Source organism: Microcaecilia unicolor, chromosome 3 (genome assembly GCF_901765095.1).
Source record: "Microcaecilia unicolor chromosome 3, aMicUni1.1, whole genome shotgun sequence".
Taxonomy (NCBI): Eukaryota; Metazoa; Chordata; class Amphibia; order Gymnophiona; family Siphonopidae; genus Microcaecilia; species Microcaecilia unicolor.
In genome coordinates this window covers 501,643,522-501,670,274 of record NC_044033.1, presented here as the reverse complement: position 1 = coordinate 501,670,274, position 26,753 = coordinate 501,643,522, and the positions used below count along the sequence as shown (strand labels likewise).

The window sequence follows — 26,753 nt, the reverse complement described above, 5'->3', positions numbered from 1 at the left end:
AGTTTCTTCTTTTCTGTTTTCCTTTGACTTCTGTCCTCTTTCCAGTAGGTGCAGTCCATTTGTCCTTTCTTCACTTTCCTCCTATCTTCTAGTCCCTCACTATAACCCCCTCCTTCTATTAGTAGTCCCTCACTATCCCCCCCTCAAATTTCAACTTCTCACTCTTCAGTCCCCCACCTATATTTCACCACTTATAGTTTCCATCTCCTCCTCTCACCCTCTAGCTCTCCACCTCACTCCTTTCCTGGCCTATTTCCTTTTTTTCACTCAATTTCCATTACTACACTTCTACCCTCTGTACTTACCATCCTCTTCTCATTCATCTCCTTGAGAACCCTCATGTTTTCTCCCACATGGTTCCACTATGCCAAATATCTCCTCCTCCCTCTTTACACATTTGTAGCCAGGCATTACCTTGTCTCCCCCCCCTCACCCCTCCAACACTATGGCCCAGCATTTCCCTGTCCCCTCTCTATTTCTCTCCACCCCTATAGTCCCAGCAACTCCGTCCCCTTCCCCCTTATGAACCAGCAACTCCCAAATCTCCTCTCTCCCCCGTTATTGTTTAGCAATTCCCCACCCTCTCCCTTCCCCTCCACCCCTATAGTCCAGCAGCTTCCTGTTCCCTCTCCCCCCCCTCAAAAAAAACAATGTAGCTTAATGTTCAGTAGGTTAGCAGCTCAGAGAGGACAGCCTATTTAGGAAACCCAGCCTGGTGGCAGGAGACACGGCTACACAAATCCCAATGCTGTGTGCCTTCCCAGATTGTGTAGGTGGCAAACTGCACATCAGAAGTGAAGGCATGCTAAGTGCGGCTTACCGCCTACAGAACACAGGAAGGCTCTCAGCATCAGGTTTTGTGTAGCTGCATCTCCTGTGGGTCCTGCCACCTCCCCTTCCCTTCTCATGGTCCACTATCTGCCTTTCTTACCAGCACCCCCCCCCCCCAAAATGGTCCGCCATCTTCCTCCTCTCTCCCTGGGTTCCCTTGCCCATAGTCTGGCATGTCTCCTGTGCCTATCCTCCTCTCCCTGCAGGTCCAGCATCTCTCCCCCTCCCCTCCACTTTCCTCCCATGGGTCCAGTACATTTTCTTCCCCCGCCCCCCCGAGTTCGGGACCTCTCTCTCTTCTTCCCTAAGCCCCCCTCGAGTCTAGCACCACTTCCTCTCCTTCTCTCAGGCACCCCACGAGTCCAGCACCACTCCCTCTCCTTCTCTCAACCCCCCTCCCCCAGGTCCAACACCGCTGTCTCTTCAACCTGCTTTGTTTGCCAGCACCTGCAGCATTAACATGCTGCCTTGGCCAGCGTCAGATCCTTCACTCTGCTGCGTTCAGCCCCCCTCTGACATAATTTTTTTTTATTTGTACCCCACGCTTTCCCACTCATGGCAGGCTCAATGCGGCTTAGGTACTTATTTGTACCTGGGGCAATGGAGGGTTAAGTGACTTGCCCAGAGTCACAAGGAGCTGCCTGTTTACGCAAGGGTGGAATGCAGCAGAGGAAAATATCTGGTGCCAGCACAGGCCACATGTTAACACTACAGGTGCTGGCAAACAAAGCGGGTTTGACGGACTGGGGCGGGGGGTTTGAGAGAGGGAGAAGACGAAGCGATGTTGGACTGGGGGAGGTTTGAGGGAAGAAGAGGGAGTGGCGGGAGGGGAGAGAAGAGAGAGACATGCTGCAAAGTAAAAAAAAAAAACTCGCTATTGTGTGCTGGCCCTGCTATACACCTTCCGGATGCTCACACTGGTTCTGGTTGAGAACCATTGTTCTTAAAATACCCTGTGAAAATGACTAGCACACATTTACATCTGCTCTTCTTGGGTGTGCACAAATTTGCTACTTTATTTTACTCACTTGTGTATATTTTATAAAATACCCTATTAAGTGCAAAGACTGCACACAAGAAGGCATCCAATCAAGTCAGACGAACTTAAGCATATGCAAAATCGAGATAGGTGTATAGACTAACCAATTTATTGAGACATGAACTTTCGAGGACCAGAGTCCACTTCATCAGACTGACACAGCTACCTCTTTTTTTTTAAGTTTTTAGACCTATGCCAGGTATACACACATAACTTTGTGCCTGTACCCTAAGCAATTAAATAAAAGACGATTTCTATGCATAAACATTTAACATATAGAAATGCTTTTAATATTTAGGGTGTAAATGTATAAAAGTTTCTAAAAACGAGTATATCCAAATCTAGATACTAGTGACATACATAAATCCTACAGAGTAGTAGAAATGACAACTTTTTAATCTCACTTGAACAGACTGATTCTAATTCAGGGCTTCCCAAATCTATCCTGGGGCCCCCTTAGCCAGTCAGGTTTTCAGGATATCCATAAGATACATCTGAATGCACTGAAAACCTAGCATATACAATCCCATCTCATGCACATTCAGTGTGGCTATGCTAAAAATCAGACCGCCTCTGGGGTCTCCAGAACAGATTTGAGAAGTCCTGTTCTAATTCCAGTGGGTTCCATTGATTTTATTAGACCATCCCAGTGGCCAATAATATATTCCATTGAAAGGATTTAAAATGAAACCCTAAGAACAAATTGATGTTGGATGCTTGTAACACTTCTAGTGTCTTGCCCACGGTTATGAGAGTATTTGTACCTCCCTTTTTAAGAAGTGAGTGTTACACCCATTTTTTTCTACAGATACATTTCATTTTTTTTCCTCCCCGCTTTAAATGCTTTATTGATCTGTTCCCACGACAGTAAAACTGTTTTAAAGTTGAATAAAACAAAAATGCACTATCACACCTATGAGTCACAAGTTGACATTAATGATCTGACATGGCAAAATTAAAGTATTAAAAATATCATGCTATCCCTTATGTCAGAGTTAGTTCTTGATGGTTCTGGACCAGTCTGATGACCCAAACTTTGGCTGGCAAAGACTAGAGATTCTGTAAATAGAACATTTACGGCCCAGAAAAGGAAGAATTGCCAGCCAACCACCACAGAAGAGTAACATCTACAACTCGAGTGCACTTATTGAGTTTTGGAAGAAGCCCCCGGTCTGGACAATTCTGCTGGAAGACTGTTACTGTCATTTTAGGGTTAGACGCAACAGTCAAGGGTGAAGGGTACATTTTTAAAAATACGTAAAATACATTGGGAGGAACTGTACTTCAGTGGTTTCGGTCATTTTTGAAATAGCAGTGTCAAAGGGTTCGATTTGGTGATCAAGCATTTTGGATGGCATTGGAGTGTGGAGTTTCACAAGGATCAATTCTGTTTCCCCTTTTATTTAATTTGCATGTTTACACCATAGTGTAAACTCATTGCCTGTTTGGGAATTCATTATTACATTTAAGCCAATGAGATATTTTACTGTATTTACTGATATTTTCTGATTTGCGTCTGTTCACGCTTTCCAAAAATACTAGGACCAGGGGGCCTGCGATGAAACTACAGTGTAGTAAATTTAAAACAAATCGGAGAAAATATTTCTTCACCCAACAAGTAAACTCTGGAATTCGCTGCCACGTGGTGAAGGCAGTTTTTTTTGTTACATTTGTACCCCGCGCTTTCCCACTCATGGCAGGCTTAATGCGGCAGGCAATGGAGGGTTAAGTGACTTGCCCAGAGTCACAAGGAGCTGCCTGTGCCTGGAATCGAACTCAGTTCCTCAGGACCAAAGTCCACCACCCTAACCACTAGGCCACTCCTAACCACTTGGCAGAGTTGAAAAAGGGGTTAGACGGTTTCCTAAAGGACAAGTCCATAAACCACTACCAGGAATAACATGTATAGAATGTTTGTACGTTTGGGAAGCTCGCCAGGTGCCCTTGGCCTGGATTGGCCGCTGTCGTGGACAGGATGCTGGGCTCGATGGATCCTTGGTCTTTTCCCAGTGTGGCATTACTTATGTACTTATATTGTGACAGTGCTGAATTCTGGAAAGGAACAGATTACTCATTGGTTGTTTCAAGAGTAATTTTGTTTTGAATCTGAACAAATCTGAGGCTCTGTTTATAAGCTGCAATGATCATTCTGCTTTTTTCTTTCCGGATCTGTTTATCATAGGTTGGGGGGGGGGGGGGGTGTACATTCCAGACTTTCAGTGAATCCTCAGATAAAAGGTGGGTTTTTTTTTTTTTTTTAAAGAATGTATCCCATTGCATTCGTTGAGAGGAGTTAAGCCTCATTTGAATGTTGTGGATTTTCATCTGGTTGTACAATCTATCACCCTTTCATTCCTTGATTATTATAATAGAATATATTTGGCTTAATAAATATCTCAGGCGTTTATAAGTTGTACAGAATGTGGATGTTCATTTGATTTATGACCTTGGAAAGTATAACCATCACTTTCTCTATTTTACTCACCTCCATTGATTACTTGTTCTTGCATGTCTGAAATTTAAGATTTTACTTCTGACATTTGTGGCACTTAATGGCTTTGCTCCTATTTCCAAGAAGCAATTCAGAGATACTTTCCCAGGGGAGTTTTGAGATCAGAGGGTCAAGAGTTGCTCGTTGTTCCCTCAGTACGTTATTTTTCGTAAGGTAGAAACTAGTTCCTATGCTTTTATCTATGCAACTCCTGTCCTTTACTGCTGTATCACATAGAGGGGCATTTTCGAAAGAAACGTCTATATTTGGATTTGGTCGTCTTTGTAAAATGTCCAAATCCGGAGGTGGGGAAAACCCGCATTTTCGAAACGAGATGGACGTCCATCTTTCGTTTCGAAAATACCATCAAAGATGTCCAAATCCAAGGACGTCCTTAAATGTGGACTTCTTTGACTTGCGGCGATTTTCAAAACCAAAGACCTCCAAGTCAAAAACGTCCAAATGCAAGCCATTTGGACCAGGGAGGGGCCAGCTTTTCTAGTGCACTGGTCCCCGACATGCCAGGACACCAACCGGGCACCCTAGTGGGTACTGCAGTGGGTTCATAAAATGGTCGCAGGAAAATAGCTCCCTTACCTTGTGTGTTGAGCCCCCCAAAACTCACTACCCACAACTGTACACTACTACCATAGCCCTTACGGGTGAAGGGGAACGCCTATATATGGGTACAGTGGGTTTTGGAGAGCTCACTGTTTCCTCCACAAACGTAACAGGTGTGGGGGGGGGGGGGGGTATGGGTCTTGGTTCGCCTGTCTGAAATGCACTGCAGTACCCACTAAAACGGCTCCTGGGACCTGCATGCGCTGTCATGGACCCGAGTATGACATCTGAGGCTGGCACGAAATATTTTTAAAGATGTTTTTTTGAGGGTGGGAAGGGGTTAGTGACCACTAGGGGAGTAACAGGAGGTCATCCCCGATTCTCTCCGGTGGCCATCTGATCAGTTTGGGCACCTTTTTGTGCCTTATTCGTAAAAAAAAAACATGTCCGGGTGAAAACATCCAAGTGTTCGTCATGGACATCCTTGCTTTTTTCAATTATGGGTCAAAGACGTCCAAGTGTTAGACACACCCAAGTCCCGCCTTCGCTACGCCTCTGACATGCCCCCTTGAAATTTGGACATCCTTGCGATGAACTGCAGTTGGAGACGTCCAAAATCGAGTTTCGATTACACTGATTTGGACATCTCTGGGAGATGGACGTCCATCTTCTGATTTATGTCGAAAGATGGACATCCTTCTCTTTCGAAAAAGAGCCTGATAGTCAAACAAGACTGTCTGAGGTTCAGAAAATTAAATCCTTCTGTTTGCCTATAGGACCATTTAGTAGAATTTTTGGCAAGGCTTTTTCTGTTCTGTTGTCTGTTTTTATTGCTATTTCTTATGTTTTTGTGTACGCCACATAGGAATGTTGATATGTGGCCTATAAGTAGCTTTCAATAAATAAAATGAGAGGGAAAAATCCTAAAATCCTTGGATACCTGGTTATAAACTGCACAGCGCTGTAACCTTAGTTGAGAGAGGTTCTGTTTAAACTGGAAACGTAGAAGACAAGAAAAAAGTTGCTAGGTGGAATAAATGTCTTATGCTTTTGCTTTATGGGTAAGTTTTTAAAATTAAGCCAGTTCCCTTACAGTTCTTTTCATTGGGTATATTCTGCTGTAGACAGAACTGTTGTGTAGGACTTCACAAGCTGCACCTGTCTCATCTACTTATCTGTTAAGTTTTGGAACACTACCCAGAGAAAACAACATACTGTTACTAGCTGCCTCTTTTATTCTCTCTTTTTCTAGTTCCTCAGTGTTACTTTCAACAGTTGGTGTCATTTTGCTTCCCCAGCACATAGTGTGGTTGAAAGTTTAGTAAGATTTTCCTGTTACAAAATGGTATTTGTCAACACTATGTACTTTTTTTTTTTTTTTTTAATATAAATTGTCAGCACTTCATCACCAGGATCAATTTTAATAAGTATTCACTTATATAGAGGATTGCTGCATGCAGTGTACACATTCTCATTCACGTCTCAGCTTGTACTTTCAAATAGGCAATCTATGTGCTGTACTTCTATGTTTTTTTTTCACTTTGATTGAGGAAAGTATAGTCCAATCCTTTTTTTTATTACACAGCTTTTATTCCTTTGCAGTTTTGAAAAGTGCAGTCACATTTCCATGTTTCCATCTGTGTGTGCTTTCTGTATTTATTAAACAACCAATTACAATTGAGCTACTTTTTATTGTATCTTTACCAAAATAGATGGTGTTGTGTATATATCTGTTTCTAAATAATACAAGGGATTTACAAGTCCAATTGGTATGTCATTATACCTTTGGTAACATATCTCTCTGTCATATTGCTTTTTATTCATTATTGCAGCTCTTCAATAATCAATATGTTGTAGCCGTTAATTCCTTTGTACCTACTGGTGATGTTTTAACCCATGTTTTTATTAATGTTCATTAATAATTTTTACTGTTTTTCATTAATACATTGCTTTTTTTTTAGTAATAATTCCAATAATTTATATATGTATATTTATATAATTATCCACTTAGATCTGATTTCATTTATGTATTTACTTATCATTGTCCTTAAATGTTTTTGAATAAAATTTATGTTTATGTTTTGATGTTGTTTACAGAAGTTGAGACTCCTGAGGCAGGTGCACTGCCAGTCGAAAACACAGGACTGCGGTGAGTCTTGATATTACATTTTTAACGGATTTTATAGCTCTCTATGGACCGTATGTCTTTTTATGTGACTTTTAATAAATATCTCTTGGTCGGTATTTCTCTGGTCATTCCCCTTTTTGCTCTGTTGTTACTACTGCAATATTTCATTTTTTAAATAGATCTAATGAAATATATTTCAACAGCAGAAAGTCAAGACTGCTCATTCCAATGCACAAAATAATTCATCATTTTATGTACAAAGTCAGAGTTATAATCTTCAACATTTCATCCCCACCCCTCAAAAGAGGAAAATCCTATAAAAAGCAATTTTCTGGTAGAAGCACACAGTGTGGAGAAGCAGAATTCCTTTACATGATCTTATATAATATGTACTATATGACAGAAGCAAACTCATGGACCATTTGGAGAATGGGACAGTCAGACCAAAAAAAATAAAGCAGCAAAGCTGGAAATTGAACTTAGGGAGAAAAAAAAATTTAAATACTTCTTTCAGCACACCAAAATATTTTAACAGAAAATAAGAACATATGTAAACAACTTTAAAACAAAATTGTTGCACACGCTACCACCACTATATAGTAAAAAGGTAATTTTGCTTGACCTTAACCCAACAAAATGCCCTTCTTCCTCCTCTCCTCCCATGACATTCTGACTTAATGGGGTTGAAAAGGATATAAAATCAATTCAACAGATTTTTACACAATAAAACTGCAGAGTAATATATACATGTGGAGGGAGAGATGCAAGAGGGTCAAATGCATGATCCAAGAGGTTGCCTGTCTTCATAAATAATCAGAACAGCAAAACATGCTAACGAATAAGTATGGAAGAAAGCTGAATTGCACTCATTGCACTGGCACGTGCTCTAGTGTAACCCTGACGAGAGGAGCAGCAGGAAGTTCCACCTGCTGATGGTGGACTCTGCCTTCACTTCAACTATCCAAACTTCATTGAAAAACAAAATACTACACATTATCACATAAATTCAAGGCTTCATAAATTCACATAACAAGGCTTCAGAAGGGTTTAAGGAAGATCGCATGGCTGAGAATTACCCAGTATATTCCCGGTAAGGCAACAGTCAATGTGGTGAGAACTAAACGTCTCCTTTCTGGTGCTTTTAAGCCTGTATTTGCAAAGCAAATGAAGGCTGAAAATTTTATTTGGCAGTGGAGAATGCCTCTGGGTCCCAGAAAAAGCAATACTCTCCTTCTCTGGGCACAAATGTTTTCCACTAGGAATGTGGGTGTGTGCGCATGTACACAAAGGAAAACCACATGTGCAAGTACACACACACACACACATTTTAAACATGTTTCAAGTTACATGATATAGCAGGCCTGGTAAATATTGCAGGAATTTACCTCTTACTGTAAGGCAAAGTCAATTCCACTTTTGCCCTTTCACTTCATGGTTCTGGGCAAGGCAGTTTCCATTTTGGTTCAACTGACAGACCTATAGTAAGCAGCTATGCACTGGATACCAGGTGCTATTTCTAATACTACAGTTATTTTCTCTGCCAATTTAATTTTGCTATAAATACGGATGGCCTTATGTTGATCCCAATATCAATTTCAGCAAACTAATTAAATTATCTGTGTCTGTTTTGGGAACGATAAACCTCCCCCACCTAAATAAGAAGAGAGGAGGATCTGAATTCCCAATGGCTTGCCAATTATAGGTTGTAATTGTAAAGAAAACAGAATGACACTGTGTGGCAGAAACTGAGTATTTTTGGATAATCTACCACAAGCTATCAGAGAACTCATCTAGAAGCACAAAGAGCAAGGGGTAAAATAAAGCACTTACTCAGCTGACACTGTCAGTACCATTTGCTATCACTGATTCTGCTAACAGGACCTTGGGCTAATTATTTAGCTGAAATTGAGCCAGACAACAAAATGATCACAAATAGAGCCCTTGATCATGTTTCTGGTATCCTGATGACATAGTAACTTAAGTTTTCACTTGCTATTTTCTCTTCGCTAAAGATTTACAAGCATTAAAAAGCAGGTTTGACCCCCCCACCCTCTCTAAAAATGAGCTGCACCTGTATCCAAGCGACACTTTTTTGGAACACGCTCTAGTTAAAAATATAGTCCCACAGTCCAGCAAACTTCCAGTAACCCTGTCTTTTAGCAAATGGAACTATTTCTGCCCAGACAGAGTGTATGCTAATTTTATTTTAACTTTAAATACATACTTAATAAAACCAACTCCTGGACAAATGTGGTGGGAGAAGTTATATGGATAGCCTTATGATTACATGTCTGCTTCAGTTTCCTTTTAAAGATGCCTGACCTGCAAAAGTTATAGAAACCTCAGACTTTCCTTTGCACACACAGATACTGAAATCTTAAAGGAAATCCATCTTACGTTTGGCCAACTGTGTATAATTAACAGTTGTAACACGGTTTTTGTTTTCTTAATAATAAGCACTGGCATGAGGTTACCAAGAAGAAACAAAGAAATATCTTTAATGTGGACATCCGTTCGACTACAGCACGTGGATGACTGAACTCAGGATTCAAGTTATAAATAAACCCCTTTTTCCTGGTCAGCTCACATACTGTCTTGCTCAGCTGACATTCCACAGAAGGTTTCTTGCACTCACGAAAGTGATTGTTATTTGTCTGAAACGAGATCCATGAACAAAACAGTTTTCAAAGATTATTATAATGATTTCCTTGCTCCTACAAGCTTAACACCAGTAGCTACTCACATCAACCCACAAACCAATAAGAAAGTTATACAATTCATCAGGCACCCAAGCCCTCTTTGGCTTCCGCTCTGCATTTTGCTGGGCAGGTGATTTAGGGCAGGATCTGCTGATTTGTGAAAGTTACCTCCGTGACCACCTTTTATCATATGAACTCACTGAACTGCATGAGCATTGCTCAGAAAAGAAACGCGATGCAAACGAGTGCTGACTTGGCTGAATTTAAGCATTCAGAGTATTGTAAGAAGTGAATATCCACAGAACACTCTTACAGGGCCATTCAGAAAATCTTTTTTCTTGGATACGTTTGTATGATCCTGGGGCATCATGAAGTGCCCTGCCGTTTCTGTTGCTGACTTCTGATGACCTCTAATTGTTTTTTGCACTTCTGATAGTAGGTTGAAAGACTTTTGTTTTCATCTAAAAGCTTTTTATGTTCTTGGACAAGTCGGGATGTGTTTTGTTGGTCTTTTTCATCCTGGTTCAGTTCTGCTATTAATTCTTGCCTACAAAAACAATGTGAACAAAAGGCTGGGCATGAGACATGTGTACAACTCTAGAGAAATAAGATCCACTAGGAGATACAAAGTCAGCCTATGCACCTCAGCTTCTATTTCAAGTTAGAAAACGGAGGGTGGTCTTTTGCCCAGTTAAATTGCACTCTGAGTTGACATTCAGAGGCACTTAATTAGGCAGTGCTGCTGAATATTGGCTCTGGCCATTGTGCCGCTTGCCGGTTACTGCCGGCGCACAGCTTGGGCACTTACAGCACTTAATCCGCTAACCAGTTAAGGGGTCCCTTTTACTAAGATGCGCTGAAAAATGGCCTGCGGTAGTGTGGGCACGGGTTTTGGGCACGCCCCAATCCATTTTTCAGCATGCCTGTAAAAAAGGTCTTTTTAAAATTTTTGCTGAAAACGGATGTGCGGCAAAATCAGAATTGCCGCGCATCCATTTTGGGTCTGCGACCTTACCGCCAGTCATTGACTTAGCGATAAAGTCTCACCTGGTAACCGGGCAATAATGACCTATGAACGTCAAAGGCCACATGGCGTGCGTCCAAAAGTAAAACTTATTTTTCAGCCACGTGCCAAAAATGAAATTACCGCAAGAGCCATGTGGTAGCTGGGCGGTAACTCCATTTTGGCGTGCATTGGGCGTGCGTAGATGCTTATGCGGTTTAGTAGAAGGGCCCCTCAGTGCATAAAGTTAGGACAGCAAAAGGGCTGTCCTAACTATCTGCGGAGCTAACCAGGCACTGGTCTGAAAATTGGCCAGCTCCTGGTTAACTTCTGGCTGTCTGCTCTGACCTGGATATTCAGTGCCTCTGTCCGAATTTGGACAGCACTGAATATCTGGGTTAATTCAGCCCATGGCTGTCAGTGGCTTAAAAACGGACTGCTGTAGGCTGTTAGCCAAGGAACATTTATATATTTTCTATACCACATAATCCAAAAAGTTTTCAGCGGTTAACAGAATATACATACATAAAAAAACATATAATAAACACAATATACTGTCAAATACAAAACTTCAATAACTAAGACATATACGGATTAAAGATTGTTATCAGACCCAGAACTTCAATTCAATCACTTCAGTCAAATTACTTTAGCCAGTCTGCTCTTGATCTTCTGCTGCTTCATACGCTTGTAGGAAGAGAGAGGTTTTCAACTCTCATTTAAACTATTTTACCTCCTGAATTTTTTTCAGCTTCAACGGTAAACTGCTCCACATAGTAAGGCCTGCTACATGAAAAATAATTACTCTATAGTCACGCAATTTTATGGCTTGAAATGACAGGACATCTAAATGTAATTGTTCTGCAGATCTCAAAAGTCTCGGAGGTTGATATACATGCAGCTTTGCTGCTAACATTTTAGATACCTGACTACTTAAGATCTAAATACAAGATACAAAATTTTTAACTTAATGCGATATTCTATGGGTAACCAATGCAGAGCTTTCAGAACTGGTGAAATATGTTCATACCTACTGGTATCCATTAGAACTCTAGCAATAGAGTTTTGTGGAATTTGTAAAGCTTTCAATTGAAATTTAGGTATTCCAATCAAAAGGCCATTACAATAGTCAAAGCGCAGAAGCTCAGAACTACTGATCTAAAATTTTGAGAAGTTAATAAGTTCCTTATATGTCTAATCAATCGCAATTTAAAGTAAACATCCTTCACAGTTTTCTGTATATGCAACTTCATACTTAAGCTGGAATGTACGATTACACCCAAATCTCTTAAATTATTAACTGCTCAGTGTAAAAGCTTTTGGCCCATTATCCAGCAACAGGAATATAAATTAAAAAAAAAAATAAAATAAATTATCAACCACACATGAGACTGTCTTTTGCTTAAAGGGAACAACACTGTTAATCACTAATGGTTTAAACCACTCCTCCACTCTTTAAAAAAAACAAAAACAAAGGGATTCCTCGGTTATAAAAATGGGCCTTATTTATTCATTTAAATATATAAATTTGTATACCGCTAATTGGACCAAAATCATTCAAGGTGATTGGCAAAGCAGTTCACACAAAATGGAGGAACACTCAGTCCCTACGTCAGTCCACGGAGTAGGGTAGAAAAACTCTTCCAAAGGACCAAGGGAGACGTTAGTTCAAAAAGATGATCTTTATTGGAACAACTTAAAAGACTCGACACAGCTGCTATGTTTCAGCGTAAGGATGACTGCTTCAGGAGTCTCGTAATGTTCGTTGTACAAGAATAGTTGACGTTTCCAAGACAACATACAAATATAATAAGCAAAGTAGATACCTGAGTCAGTGGATGTACAAATAGCTTCTGTTGGCAAAAACGCATTTTTTTTTTCTCTTGGCATTTTTGCTGACAGAAGCTATTTGCGCATCCACTGACTCAGGTGTCTACTTTGCTTATTATATTTGTATGTTTTGGAAACGTCAACTTTGTACAACGATCATCACGAGACTCCTGAAGCAGGCGTCCTTACGCCGAAACACAGCAGCTGTGTCGAGTCTTTTAAGTTGTTCCAACAAAAATCATCTTTTTGAATTAACGTCTCCCTTGGTCCTTTGGAAGAGCCTTTCTACCCTACTCCTTGGACTCTTTCTTGATTGACAAAGCCATAAAATATCTATCATGAAGGCAATTTTATAACATGTCGCCTAAGTGGGGAGGCCAGGCAAGCACCAACTCTGAAGCTATTTTATAAAAACACAGATGTCTATGCAGCTTTAGAAAACAAAGTCTGTCAAAATCGCAGCTACAGTGCTGCAACGTATGTTTATGCCACCTTGGGAACTAATATATGTATGGCTAAAGTATGCACACAGAAAGCTAAGTTACTTACCTGTAGCAGGTGCTCTCCGAGGACAGCAGATATATATTCTCACATGTGGGCGATGTTATCCACGGAGTCTAATGCAGACACTGCCAAGTGCACTGTAGCTTTAAATGTTTGAGGTAGTGCTCCCATTGTGCATGTGCCTTCCCACTTGATGCTCAAGCGCGGGACCAGCAGTACAGTACTAAAGCTAAGAAGACAATTCCAAGGGGAAGTGGGAGGGATGTGAGAATATATGTCTGCTGTCCTCAGAGAACATCTGCTACAGGTAACTAACTTAGCTTTCTCCGAGGACAAGCAGGCATAAATTGTCAATATGTGGACTCACCAGCTACCAGGCTCACAACATAAATTAATTTTGCAACTAAGTAGATAGTGAGCCTGGTGGAAAAAAAAAAAAAAAGAGATGGATGGCAGAGTTGACTTAAGTAGTAAAAAGATTCTGTAGGACTGCTTGCCCAAACTGGCTATCCTGCCTAGAATGCTGCTCCAGATAGTAGTGAGCAGTGATGGTGTGGATAGAAGGAACACCAGAAGTAGGGACTGACACACCGACTTCCACACGAGAACCTGTAAAGCAGAAAGGCTCTTTCTTAAGGCACCAGGATGGAGACCCAACATGTTCTTGTTTCAATGGTACAATCCACCTGCCTCAGGGGTCACAGAAATACTCTGAAACTGCAGCACTACGGTAAAAGATGCCAAGTATGTGTTAGGCGGGGAGAGTCGGATAGGTACGGACGGGGAGAGGGATCTTGGGGTGATAGTATCTGAGGACCTGAAGGCGACGAAACAGTGTGACAAAGCGGTGGACATAGCTAGAAGATTGCTTGGCTGTATAGAGAGAGGTGTGACCAGCAGAAGAAAAGAGATTTTAATACCCCTGTATAAGACGTTGGTGAGGCCCCACCTGGAGTATTGTGTTCAGTTTTGGAGGCCGTATCTTGTGAAGCATGTTAAAAAAATGGAAGCGGTGCAAAGAAAAGCTACGAGAATGGTATGGGATTTGTGTTACAAGACGTATGAGGAGAGACTTGTTGACCTGAACATGTATACCTTGGAGGAAAGGAGAAACAGGGGTGATATGATACAGACGTTCAAATATTTGAAAGGTATTAATCCGCAAACGAACCTTTCCCGGAGAGAGGAAGGTGGCAGAACTAGAGGACATGAAATGAGATTGAAGGGGGGCAGACTCAAGAAAAATGCCAGGAAGTATTTCTTCACGTAGAGAGTGGTGGATGCTTGGAATGCCCTCCCGAGGGAGGTGGTGGAATTGAAAACGGTAACGGAATTCAAACATGCGTGGGATAAACATAAAGGAATCCTGTTCAGAAGGAATGGATCCTCAGGAGCTTAGCCGAGATTGGGTGGCAGAGCCAGTGGTGGGAGGCAGGGCTGGTGGTTGGGAGGCGGGAACAGTGCTGGGCAGACTTATACTGTATGTGCTGGGGCTGGTGGTTGGGAGGCGGGGATAATACTGGGCAGACTTATACGGTCTGTGCCCTGAAGAGGACAGGTACAAATCAAGGTAGGGTATACACAAAAAGTAGCACATATGAGTTTATCTTGTTGGGCAGACTGGATGGACCGTGCAGGTCTTTTCCTGCCGTCATCTACTATGTTACTATGTTATGTTACTATTCAGTGTTTTCAAGATACCAGGAATACTGCCAACAAATGGACAGTTCGTAAACAGCAAAGGACAAAATGTCACCTTACAAACAGGTGAAGCAAAAAAACAGTGGATTAAAATCACTTTACAATAAAGGACTTGTTTAAGAAGACACCATCTGAGAGGTTTTTTGGATCCACTGTTTTTTTGCTTCATTGTTCTGCTGTGGAGAATATACCTTCTGTGCGGGTTGGCACCTTACAAACAGGTTGCAGAAAGGGGTGTGGATAGAAGACCACATAGTCGCCTTGCAAATGTCTTCAATGGAGGCAGAGCGGAAATGGGCTACTGAAGCCACCATGGCTCTTAACTGTGAGAAGTGACCCGGCTATCAGCCCAGCCTGAGTATAAATGTAAGAGATATAGTCAGTCAGCCAAGTAGAGACAGTACATTTGGTGATGGATATCCCAAATCTCTTAGGGTAGAAGGTTATAAAAAGCTTGGAGGACTTCCTATGAGGTTTTGTATGCTCCAGCTAATACACTAGAGCATGTTTGCAGTCTAAGGTATGCAGTACTGCTTCTCTAAGATGAGAATACAGCTTAAGGAAGAAGACCGGAAGTGCAATGGATTGATTGAGGATTTGGGGTGGGTTCGGAGTACAACCCTGTTGTGGTAGAACCTGGTGTAAGGTTGGCCTGCCACAAGGGCTTAAAGTTCGCTTACTCTTCTGCCAGAAGTAAGAGCTACCAAGATTACTACCTTATATGTGAGGAACTTCAGAGAACAGGAATGAAGTGGTTCAACAGGAGGTTTCATGAGAGCTGTGAGGATGATATTGAGAGCCCAAACCACAGGCGATGGTTTGATAGGAGATTTGGTATGAAATAAACCTTTCAAGAATCTTACTATCAAAGGATGAACGGAAATTGGTTTATTATCAACTTTGAAGTACGCACTAATGGCACTCAAATGTACTCTGATGGAGTTAGTTTTGAGGTCAAAATCCAAAAGATGGAAGAGGTACTCCATAAAGATAGTCCGAGAACTAGCAGGGTCGAGCGCTCTGGCTGCACACCAGAGGGAAAACCTTTTCCACTTGAAACATTTTTGTGTAGAAGGTTTCCTAGAGGCTAGGAATAGCCCTATATCCTAGAGATCTTTCAGGAAGGTGTAAGGAATGTAAATGTACGTCGACATGAAACAAGCCGTCAGGGCTAGAGTGAGGGTCTGGATGGAGGAGAGATCCTGCATTCTGTGTTATTAAGGTTGGAAAAGGATCCAACCTCGATGGTTCTAGGAGGAGAGGGAACCAGATTTGACAAGGCCAGTAGGGAGCAATTAGAATCATGGTTACTTGGTCCTGATGCAGTTTGAGAAGCGCTCTCTCTAAGAGGTAGTGGGGGAAAGGCGTAGAGAAGGTTTGTTCCCCAGTGGAGCAAGAAAGCATCTGGGGTTGTACACTTGGGAGCATAAAGCCTGGAACAAAAGTAGGGAAACTTGTTGTTCTGAGGAGAAGCGAACAAGTCTATCACTGGGATCCCCCCACTGCTGGAGTATACAATGAATTGCAGAGATGCTGAAAGACCATTCGTGAGATTGACTGCTAGGAAAACAGCTCATATAGCAATGTTTCAAGAAGCTACCCAAGTCCACATCTGGATTGCTTGTCGACAGAGGTGGTAAAAACCTGCTCCTCCCTGTTTCTTCAGGTAATACACTGCAACCCGGTTGTCCATGTGAACTAGTATTACCTGATCAAGAATGTGGTCTTGGAAGGTTTTGCGGATGTTACAGACTGCTTGCAATTCCAGGAGGTTGATATGGTATCACTTCTCCCACAGGGACCAAGAACCCAGTGTGAGGTGAGCACCCCAACCTACCACAGAGGCATCCGTGGTGAGGACTTTGTGATAAGGAGGGGGCTGAAACAAAAGACCCTGGACGATATTCTGGGACACCATCCACCACTGTAGAGAGTTTTGTAACTGCAGAGGGACTCGAATATGGGTCAAGAGTAATTCTAAAGCTTGGGACCAGTGGGAGAGCATCCACTGAGGAATTCAGAAGTGGAGATGAGCCAATGGTGTTACATGGGTTGTTGAGGCCATGCGACTGAGTAGGCGGAGCATCCGATGAGCAGATACTTGGGTGGATTTGAACAACTGTGAGGAGAAATGTACAATGTTGTTTGCTCTTGGCTGAGGAAGGAAGGCTTGGCCCTGAGTAGTACTGAGGACAGCCTCTAGAATTGTAAGATCTGAACCGGTTGAAGATGTGATTTGGGGCAATTGATTACAAACCTGAGAAGTTCTAGGAGTCTGATAGGTGGATAGGATGGAGGTGTGCGCCGACTCCCGGGAGGCTACCTTGATTAACCAGTTGTCTAGGTAGGAGAATACGTGTATGGCCCACATGTGAGTTGCAACTACCACTATCAGGCACTAGGAGCCAAAGCCAAGCCGAACAGTAAGACCTTATATTGATAACGGAGAATTCCACAGCGGAAACAGAAGAACTTTCTGTGTGCAGGAAGAATAAGTATGTGTGTATATGTCTCCTTCAGATCTAGAGAGCATAGTCAGTCGTTGTTTCATAGGAAGTAGTGATCCTTATATTGATAATGGAGAATTCCACAGCGGAACAGAGGAACTTTCTGTGTGCAGAAAGAATAAGTATGTGTGTATATGTCTTCTTCAGATGTAGAGAGCATAGTCAGTTGTTGTTTCATGGGAAGTAGTGATCCCAGGGAAAGCATGCAAAATTTTTCTTTGAGGAGAAACTTGTTTAAGTCTCGCAGACTGAGAATTGGCCATACTCTCCTCTCAAAGTAGTGTCATTTGGAAGGAGTTCTACGAGACTTTCTTGGTGGATGGTTGGAAGGTCTTTTTCCCCGAACGCAGAGCGTAACCGTGCTGTATGGTGAGTAGTACCCAATGGTTGGGGGTTATGAGAGGCTACCTCTTTTGGAAAAGGATGAGGTTCTTTCCTACCGGTAGGTTGCTTGGCATAGACAACTGTATGGTGGCAATGCTCTCTAGGAAAGAGTACAAAACTGGGCTGTTTAGATTGAGATGGAGTCTGGTATTTTTGACCCCGCTGCTGCCTTGGACATGAGCATTTGGGCATAGTCCTTCGAGGTGGAGTAGGAGTGTAACGACACAGATACATAGTTAACTGGAGGGTCAAAACCTCCTGCAAATCTTCTAGAAAAAGAGATAGCAGAAGATTATGGCCTGATATAGTTTTTACAGTATCTATGTTTTTTTTTTTTAATTAGGTCAGCCAGTTCTTCAACTTTGTCACTGAATAAATGTTCTCCAAGACAAGGGACATCTGCTAGATGCTCCTGGACACCAGATTCGAGGTTGGAGACCCTGAGCCAGGAAAGATGCCGCATTGCTACTCCTAAGGTGGAAATGCGTGAATAGACATCAAAGGCTTGCCTTGCCAGATATTTACGACAGTCCAAAAGTCAGACGTTGGACCACCTCGATGTTGCATCGGTGCACTCTATGTCAACACCGATTCAGGCTCCACAATCAAGTGCCGAATCCCCTGCCACGCGTGATGCGGATGCCGATGCAGAAATGCTGTATGTCCTGGTGCTCTGGACCCAAGCACTGAACACACTAGTTATGGGGATTTGTGCCTGAAATAGTCCTATTGCATTAAGTACACTTCTTAAAACCACTCAACATTCTCGTTGACATGGGAGGAAAAAATGGCCGACAAAAGGTCAAGAAGCTCTAGTACCCAAAAATGGTTAATGCTTTCCGGGCAAAAGATGGGCTCAGAAGCACCAAAGGCTGAAAAATAATTGAAAAAAAATGTCTAAACTGAACAAATATAGAAAAAATAAAAAGAATATGAACTACAAATATCCCAAACAAGGGAAAGCACCAAATAGGCAAAGGTTTGATGCGCTGAGGAGAGATTAAAAAGACAAACCACTCTGCTCTGTGGAAAATAAGATTGCTGGTCCCGCACTTGAGTGACGGTCGTGAAGGCACAATAGGTGTGTCTCCCAGTTACACACTTAGTTTGTAGAATACTAGAAATCGTGTGTCTCCTTGTGCCCTAGGTGCACCAACTTATGCCTGCCATTGACATGGTAAGAGGGTGCGCTTAAACATAAGTACATAAGTATTGCCATACTGGGACAGACCAAAAATCCATCAAGCCCAGCATCCTGTTTCCAACAGGGGCCAATCCAGATTACAAGTACCTGGCAAGATCCCAAAACAGTACTATACATTTTATGCTGCTTATCCTAGAAGTAGTGGATTTTTCCCATCCATTTTAATAATAGCTTATGGACTTTTTTTTAAACTCACTAAGCTAACTGCTTTTATTACAGTCTCTGGCAACAAACTCCAGAGTTTAATTACACGTTGAGTGAAGAAACATTTTCTCTGATTCGTTTTAAATTTACTACTTTGTAGCTTCATTGCGTGCCACATAACCCTAGTATTTTTGGAAACAGTAAACAAGCGATTCACATCTACCCGTTCCACTCCACTCATTATTTTATAACCTCTATCATATATCTCCCCCTCAGCTGTCTTTTTTCCAAGCAGAAGAGCCTTAGACGCTTTAGCCTTTCCTCATAGGGAAGTTGTCCCATCCCCTTTATCATTTTTGTCGCCCTTCTCTGTACCTTTTCTAATTCTGCTATATCTTTTTTGAGATGCGGTGACCAGAACTGCATACAATATTCGAGATGCGGTCACACCATGGAGCAATACAAAGGCATTATAATGTCCTCATTTTTGTGCTCCATTACTTTCCTAATAATACCTAGCATTCTATTTGCTTTCTTAGCCGACGTCTCACACTGAGTAGAGGGTTTCAACATATCATCAACGATGACGCCTAGATCCCTTTCCTGGTCGGTGACTCTTAATGTGGAACCTTGCATTACGCAGATACAGTTCAAGTTCCACTTTCCCACATGCATCATTTTGCACTTGCTCACATTAAAAGTCCTCTGCCAATTGGATGCCCAGTCTCATAAGGTCCTCTTGTAACTTTTCACAATCCTCTTGCGATTTAACAACTTTGAATAACTTTGTGTCATCAGCAAATTTAATTACCTCACTAGTTACTCCCATTTCCAGATCCCTTATAAATATGTTAAAAAGCAACAGTCCCAGCACAGACCCCTGGGGAACCCCACTAACTACCCTTCTCCATTGAGAATACTGACCTTTTCACCCTACTCTCTGTTTTCTATCTTTTAACCAGTTTTTAATCCACAATAGGACACTACCTCCTATCCCATGACTCTCCAATTTCCTCTGGAGCCTTTCATGAGGTACTTTGTCAAATGCCTTTTGAAAATCCACACACACAATATTCACCGGCTCACCTTTATCCACCCCGCCAAAGAAATGTAATAGATTGGTGAGGCAAAATTTCCCTTCACTAAGTCCATGTTGGCTTTGTCTCATTAATTCATGCTTTGGAATACGTAATTTTGTTCTTTATAATAGTTTCTACCATTTTGCCCGTCACCGATTTCCTGGATCACCTCTGGTGCACTAATGCTGACTTACTCCAGTATTCTACAATGGTGCCAAGATGCCACCATAGAATTCGACCTAAGTACATAGCATTGGGGTGCCTAAACTGAGGTGTCAATTTATAGAATTGCATTGAATGTGTTTTACAATACATATTTGTTTTATATTTATAGCTTGTTACCCACAAGGAGCAAGAAATTTAACCTGCAAGCTCACCAACAGACAGTCAAAAGAGAACACAACTGTAAACTGCCACAAAACCTGAAAGAAAGAACGTCTAAGTCACAATGCTAGACAGACTTTTTTTTCCAACAGTTTTCAAGCTTTCCAGTCGGGGTACTGGGCTAAAAACAAACGTGAGGTGTGGCTGCATGGCCGCTGAAGAGCAGAAATACCGCACGTGCTCAGAAATGTTTCGAACGTTTCCTGGAATATGTATGATCCGTGCTGAACAAGCATGACATGACTGGTGATTGAAATGTAATGTGATAAGTTTTAAAAGCAAATAGTTTACTCACTTTCTCTGAAACAGCAGTGCGATTTCCGTCTGAACTTTCAAATATTCTTGGGCCATTTTACAGTGCTGCTCATACACAGCCATAGATTCTTTGGAGTTCGGACTTGGTTCTAGAGGCTGAAATAAATCAGACATGTTAAAAAGCAATCAACTGATAATGCAATATATAGCCTGCTAGAATGTGCTTGAAATATATTTCTAACCTGCTTTCAGAAACAAGTTAAGCCTTTCAAGATAAGAGTAAGACTAAACCCCGGAAAGTCTACAAACCCTCCTCAGATTTGAAATGTGCCACTGTTTGCAAGGACACTTTCCCAGTTATAAGACCGGAAGATCAAAGACTCATTTAATTAATATCAGTGAAGTTCAGAGAGCCAAAAGTTATTTGTACTGCTGAGAGAGACATTTATAGTGCAAGGAGTCATTTGCAGAGGTGTTAGCTGCTGCCAGTGAATTTAAAAATGTGCAGCTTAAAAGGTGCTATCCTAAGCAAGCGCTTAACACACTTCAATACGGAGGCATGTATTTTAAGGCTAAGACTGCCTATCACCTGCATGGACAAAAAAAAAATGGTAATTAGAAAAGACACTGACTGGAGCAAGCTTTAAGCTATTTCAGACCGAGGGGAAAAAGCATATAATCTATCTACCAGGTTAATTGCATTGGCCAAAGCAAATCAGATTTCACTCAATTTGATGTGTTAAATTTATACTTTGCTTGAAATGATGTGTGTGTGTGTGTGTGTTTGGGAGGGGGGATTGTTAATGGGCATTTTTTGCTCTGTAAAAGTAAAAAAAAAATTAGCTTTCACATAACATGTTTTCTGAAGAGAACCTAAACTTTGACAGTGATTACTACACAGTTAGAAAGGTTAGCCTCCAAAATCTGTTTTGAACATAGCTTAAAAATAGCTATACTTGGTCAGACCAACGGTCCATATAGCTCTGTATCCTGCTTCCCAATGGCGGCCAATCCAAGTCACAAGTACCTGGCAGAAATCCAATCAGTAGCAGCATTCCATGCTACTGATTAAAGGGCAAGCAGTGGCTCCCCCCATGTAAATCTCAATAACAGAATATGGATTTTTTCCTCTAGGAACTTGTCCAAACTCTTTTTTAAACCCAGAAACGCTAACCACTGTTACCACATCCTCCGGCAATGAGTTCCAGAGCCACAAAGTTTTAATCCTGCTTATGGAACTGTTGTTTTGTTTTTCATTTAAATGTAACCATGCTAGACGGCATCAAGCTCTTGCGTCTAGGTTTTGTGATGCCTCCTGCTGCTTCTGGGCTCTACAGAGCTAGATAGGAAAAATCAGATTTGTACATATACACCTGATTAATGCTAATATTAATACTTTAGAACAGTGTTTCCCAAGTTCAGTCCTGGAGTTTTAACATTAAGTTTGCCCATCGACAGCAAGGGACCCATTGGCAACATGACACCACAAAATAAAAAAATAAAAAAAAGGGCCATCTCAACTGCTTAGGGGAAGTGCTGTGTGGTTCGATTTCCAAACCTGGTTTCTGCCACCTGGGTCACCAAAGAGGATGGGGGTTGCCTGAAACTACACAACTATTCCCACCAACTGGCCCAAAGCAAAGTAACAGCATACTTAATTCCAGAATGAGTCACAACCTGTGGACCCTGAATGAGGGAAGTTGCTGAAATAGCTGGGCTAGCGACAAGTGATAAGAGCGCGCTAAAACGTGAACAAAACAGGGGACTTGTGAATGGAAATTCATGGCACTGTAGGACCAGAAAAGGCTGGTTCTTTGAACTACAAATCAGTGCTTCTTGTAGTCATAAGTACATACAAGTACATAAGTACAAAAGTATTGCCATACTGGGAAAGACCAAAGGTCCATCAAGCCCAGCATCCTGTTTCCAACAGTGGCCAATCCAGATCACAAATACCTGGCAAGATCCCAAAAAGTACAAAACATTTTATACTGCTTATCCCAGAAATAGTGGATTTTCCCCAAGTCCTTTTAATAACGGTCTATGGACTTTTCCTTTAGGAAGCCGTCCAAACCTTTTTTAAACTCCGCTAAGCTAACTGCCTTTACCGCGTTCTCCGGCAACGAATTCCAGAGTTTAATTACACGTTGAGTGAAGAAAGATTTTCTCCGATTCGTTTTAAATTTACTACATTGTAGCTTCATCGCATGCCCTCTAGTCCCAGTATTTTTGGAAAGCGTGAACAGACGCTTCACATCTACCCGTTCAACTCCACTCATTATTTTATAGACCTACTACTACTACAAATAATTTCTATAGCGCTACCAGTCTCTATCATATCTCCCCTCAGCCGCCTTTTCTCCACGCTGAAGAGCCCTAGCCGCTTTAGCCTTTCCTCATAGGGAAGTTGTCCCATCCCCGTTATCATTTTTGTCGCCCTTCTCTGCACCTTTTCTAATTCCACTATATCCTTTTTGAGATACAGCGACCAGAATTGAACACAATATTCGAGGTCTATACTAGTTAGTAAAAGGTGCTTGTCTTCTTGGACATATCACTAGCTATTAATTGCCTTAAATATACAGAACAGTTCTATATCCAGTTTCGCATAAAAAGCATGAATGCAAACCCCAAAGTGACATGGTTGGACAGACCTTCTAAGATAGATTTGAGTTTCCTTTGAATGGAAATTACCTGATCTGATGATCTCTTACAGCCCTGGCTTCTCCCCCTCCCCTACATTTTACCAAGTATAGCCTCCTAGACAGTGAGTGCTAAGGTTAATTTTACCATGAAATGCACTGCTGAATAAGTTGCTGTCTGAGAAGCAGCAGGGATATAGTGGTCTATCACCAGATGTTCCTGGAGCTTCTGTTGTACTGTAAGTTGCAGATGAAATGCTACAAGTGGGAAAGCAAAGAGCTGTGATGTGGGAATGGAGTAACTGTCAACCCGTTTTACAACTAGATAAAGTTATTCCGTGATCTGTGTGGTGCTGCCTTCTTTTATTGCTCCTTTCATATTACTGACAAGCACCTTTGTACACCACCATTCAAAAATGCCCAGTTGTCCACATAGTAGGATGGGACCAGTGCTGCTCTAACAGCAGGCAAGAAAATTGCAACTGGCCCCAGAAGCAACTCAGCACCTGGACCCCTTCTCTTCTCTAGGCTCACTAATCTCATCTCATGGCTTCCAGTATCATCTTTATGCTGATGACACCCAGCTCTATCTCTCCACACCAGACATCACAGCAGAGACCCAGGCCAAGGTATTGGCCTGCCTATCCGACATTGCTGCCTGGATGTCCAACCGCCACCTGAAGCTGAACATGTCCAAGACCGAGCTCCTCGTCTTTCCACCTAAACCCACTTCTCCTCTTCCTCCACTTTCTATCTCGGTTGATGGCACCCTCATCCTCCCAGTCTCTTCTGCCCGCAACCTCGGAGTCATCCTCGACTTCTCCCTCTCCTTCTCTGCGCATATCCAGCAGACTGCCAAAACCTGAAGCTTCTTCCTCTTCAACATCAACAAAATTCGCCCTTTCCTCACTGAGCACACCACCTGAAACCTCGTCCACGCCCTCATTACCTCTCGCCTCGACTACTGCAACCTACTCTTCACCGGCCTCCCACTCAGCCATCTATCCCCCCCTCCAATCCGTTCAGAACTCTGCCGCACGTCTTATATTCCGCCAAAACCGTTATTCTCATATCACCCCTCTACTCAGGTCACTTCACTGGCTTCCGATCAGATACCGCATACAATTCAAGCTTCTCCTCCTTACTTACAAATGCACTCACTCTGCTGCTCCTCACTACCTCTCTACCCTCATCTCCCCCTACGTTCCTGCCCGTAACCTCTGCTCACATGACAAATCCCTCCTCTCAGTACCCTTCTCCACCACTGCCAACTCCAGGCTCTGCCCATTTTACCTTGCCTCACCCTATGCCTAGAACAATCTTCCTGAACCCCTATGCCAAGCCCCCTCCCTATCCATCTTCAAATCCTTGCTTAAAGCTCACCTCTTCAAAGCTGCTTTCGGAACCTAACCTTTCCAACATATAGACTGCCCCAATCTGCCTGACCTATCAGATTGCTGTGTACATTTGTCTCTTAGATTGTAAGCTCCTTGAGCAGGGACTGTCCTTCCATGTTAAATTGTACAGCCCTGCGTAACCCTAAGTAGCGCTTTAGAAATGTTAAGTAGTAGTGTTTGAATGCACAGCTTATAAAGGGGTTAACTGTATCTAACACCTTCCCCTTTCAGCACAGTACTTTCACTGAGGCTCCTAGCCAAATTTACAGAGGAAAAACAGCTGAATGCCCTTCCAAAGTGAATTTGCAGAACAATCTGTTGTTTCCATCCCAAAGATTGGTAAGGGATAGAAAGCTCCTCTATTTCCCTCGGTGCTGCTGCACTGGTTCCACCTATCACAGGAGCTATACAACAGTAGGTACGACTTACGACATGCCTACAAGCTGTTATATGGGTACACTGCAATGCTATTCAGGGAAGGTTATCTTCTGAGCACGGATTATGGGCTAGATCGAAGATGATTACGTCTTCGTCCATATGGAAAATGATTCAGGGAAAAAAAAATCTGACTTGCAGAAATCTGGGTATTACTACTACTAATCATTTCTATAGCGCTACTAGACGCACGCAGAGCTGTACACATTACATGCAGGTACTTTCTCTGTCCCTAGAGGGCTCACAATCTTAAGTTTTTGTATCTGGGGCAATGGAAGGTTAAGTGACTTGCCCAAGGTCACAAGGAGCTGAAGTGGAAAAGCAAACTCTGAAGCCACACAGGCTGACCTCATCTCCCACTCACACCCCCAACTCATGCCACCCTGTGAACATACTCAACCAGCCAATCAGATTGCTGGTTGGGAATCTCCTTGGAAGTCTGTGTAGCCCAAGATATTTCTGGGGATCAACCACCTCGAAATTCCCTCATGCTGACTGTTGCTTGAGAGTTCAGGTTTCCATGTTACCAAAGGCTCTGTCCCAAACATAGCAGACAGATATAAGTGGCTTGCAAAACCAGCACCTTCTAAATCTATCAACGTCCATTTTTTTTTTACTTAGCAGAATATAGCAACCACAGACTCTGAAAATACTTTTAAACATGACAGTGTCATTTTATATGCTTGTAACAAAATGGGACCTATTAAAGCCATCACTGAGTGACATAACCACCATCTCTGTACAGAAATCATTTAGTACATAAAGCCTTACCTCTACTCATAGTTTAAATGTACCTAACTACAAGTATTGTTTCAGTGGGTGGTTGGCTATATTGCATGTTATATCATTTCATCCAAAATTTACAGCAGAAGTTGTAAATTTAAAAGGGTCAATCCTGGAGAAAAGCTGATTCTTAAGAAAAAAAAAAACCCACACACACTCCAAAGCTTTATTGGAGGTAGTTAAAAATCTGCCAAAACAAATCTAACCAATCAACCATTCCCAGCCCCAAACACCTTGAAAAGACTATGCTTTAAATGCCAATTAATTTCTTAAATATTCTGAACAAATTTGATTTTAGATGCATTACTGACGAAGAATTAGACATTTTGCATTCTGCCTAAGGCAGACTCATTTGGTCAATTAACACTGAATGAAGTCTATCCTGGGCAATAGCAACATTGAGCAGCTGCACAGACACCTGGATTCTATACAGCCTGCCTGGAGAGCCACGTCAAAATCCAAGCGTACTCCACAACAACGCACGTAACTTAATTGGCTCAAAATGCTAATTAGCGTTGATAACAGCTCTTAACAAGTAATAATGAGCTCTTATTGGCAATAATTAGAATTTACACGCACAACTCGCTAAGAGCATTCCCCATTGCAGTGTGCCTAACTTCTAAAGCATGCAGGCAAAAGGGGCGCAGTTATGGGCGTTTCGTGGGCATTCTGAAATTTATGTGTGTAGTTACAGAATATGACCCAGTGCGCCTAAATCTAGGCAGCGGGATTTACGCCATGTTTTCGTTGGT

The 26,753-nt window shown here is 42.1% G+C and overlaps 1 protein-coding gene across 2 annotated transcripts in view; it reads right to left on the bottom strand.

Annotated features, from left to right (window-relative positions):
- Nucleotides 1–9,234: 9,234 nt before the first annotated feature.
- The window catches only part of MAP3K7 (mitogen-activated protein kinase kinase kinase 7), a 148,042-nt gene continuing 130,523 nt past the window's right edge, over nucleotides 9,235–26,753 (bottom strand). For both annotated transcript variants that reach the window (XM_030199091.1, XM_030199092.1), the window contains 2 exons: nucleotides 20,785–20,900; nucleotides 9,235–10,296 (listed from right to left, as the gene is read on the bottom strand). In XM_030199091.1, the coding sequence (XP_030054951.1) occupies nucleotides 10,116–10,296; nucleotides 20,785–20,900 (297 nt within the window). In that variant the 3' untranslated portion in view covers nucleotides 9,235–10,115. The remainder of the gene's footprint in view (nucleotides 10,297–20,784; nucleotides 20,901–26,753) is intronic.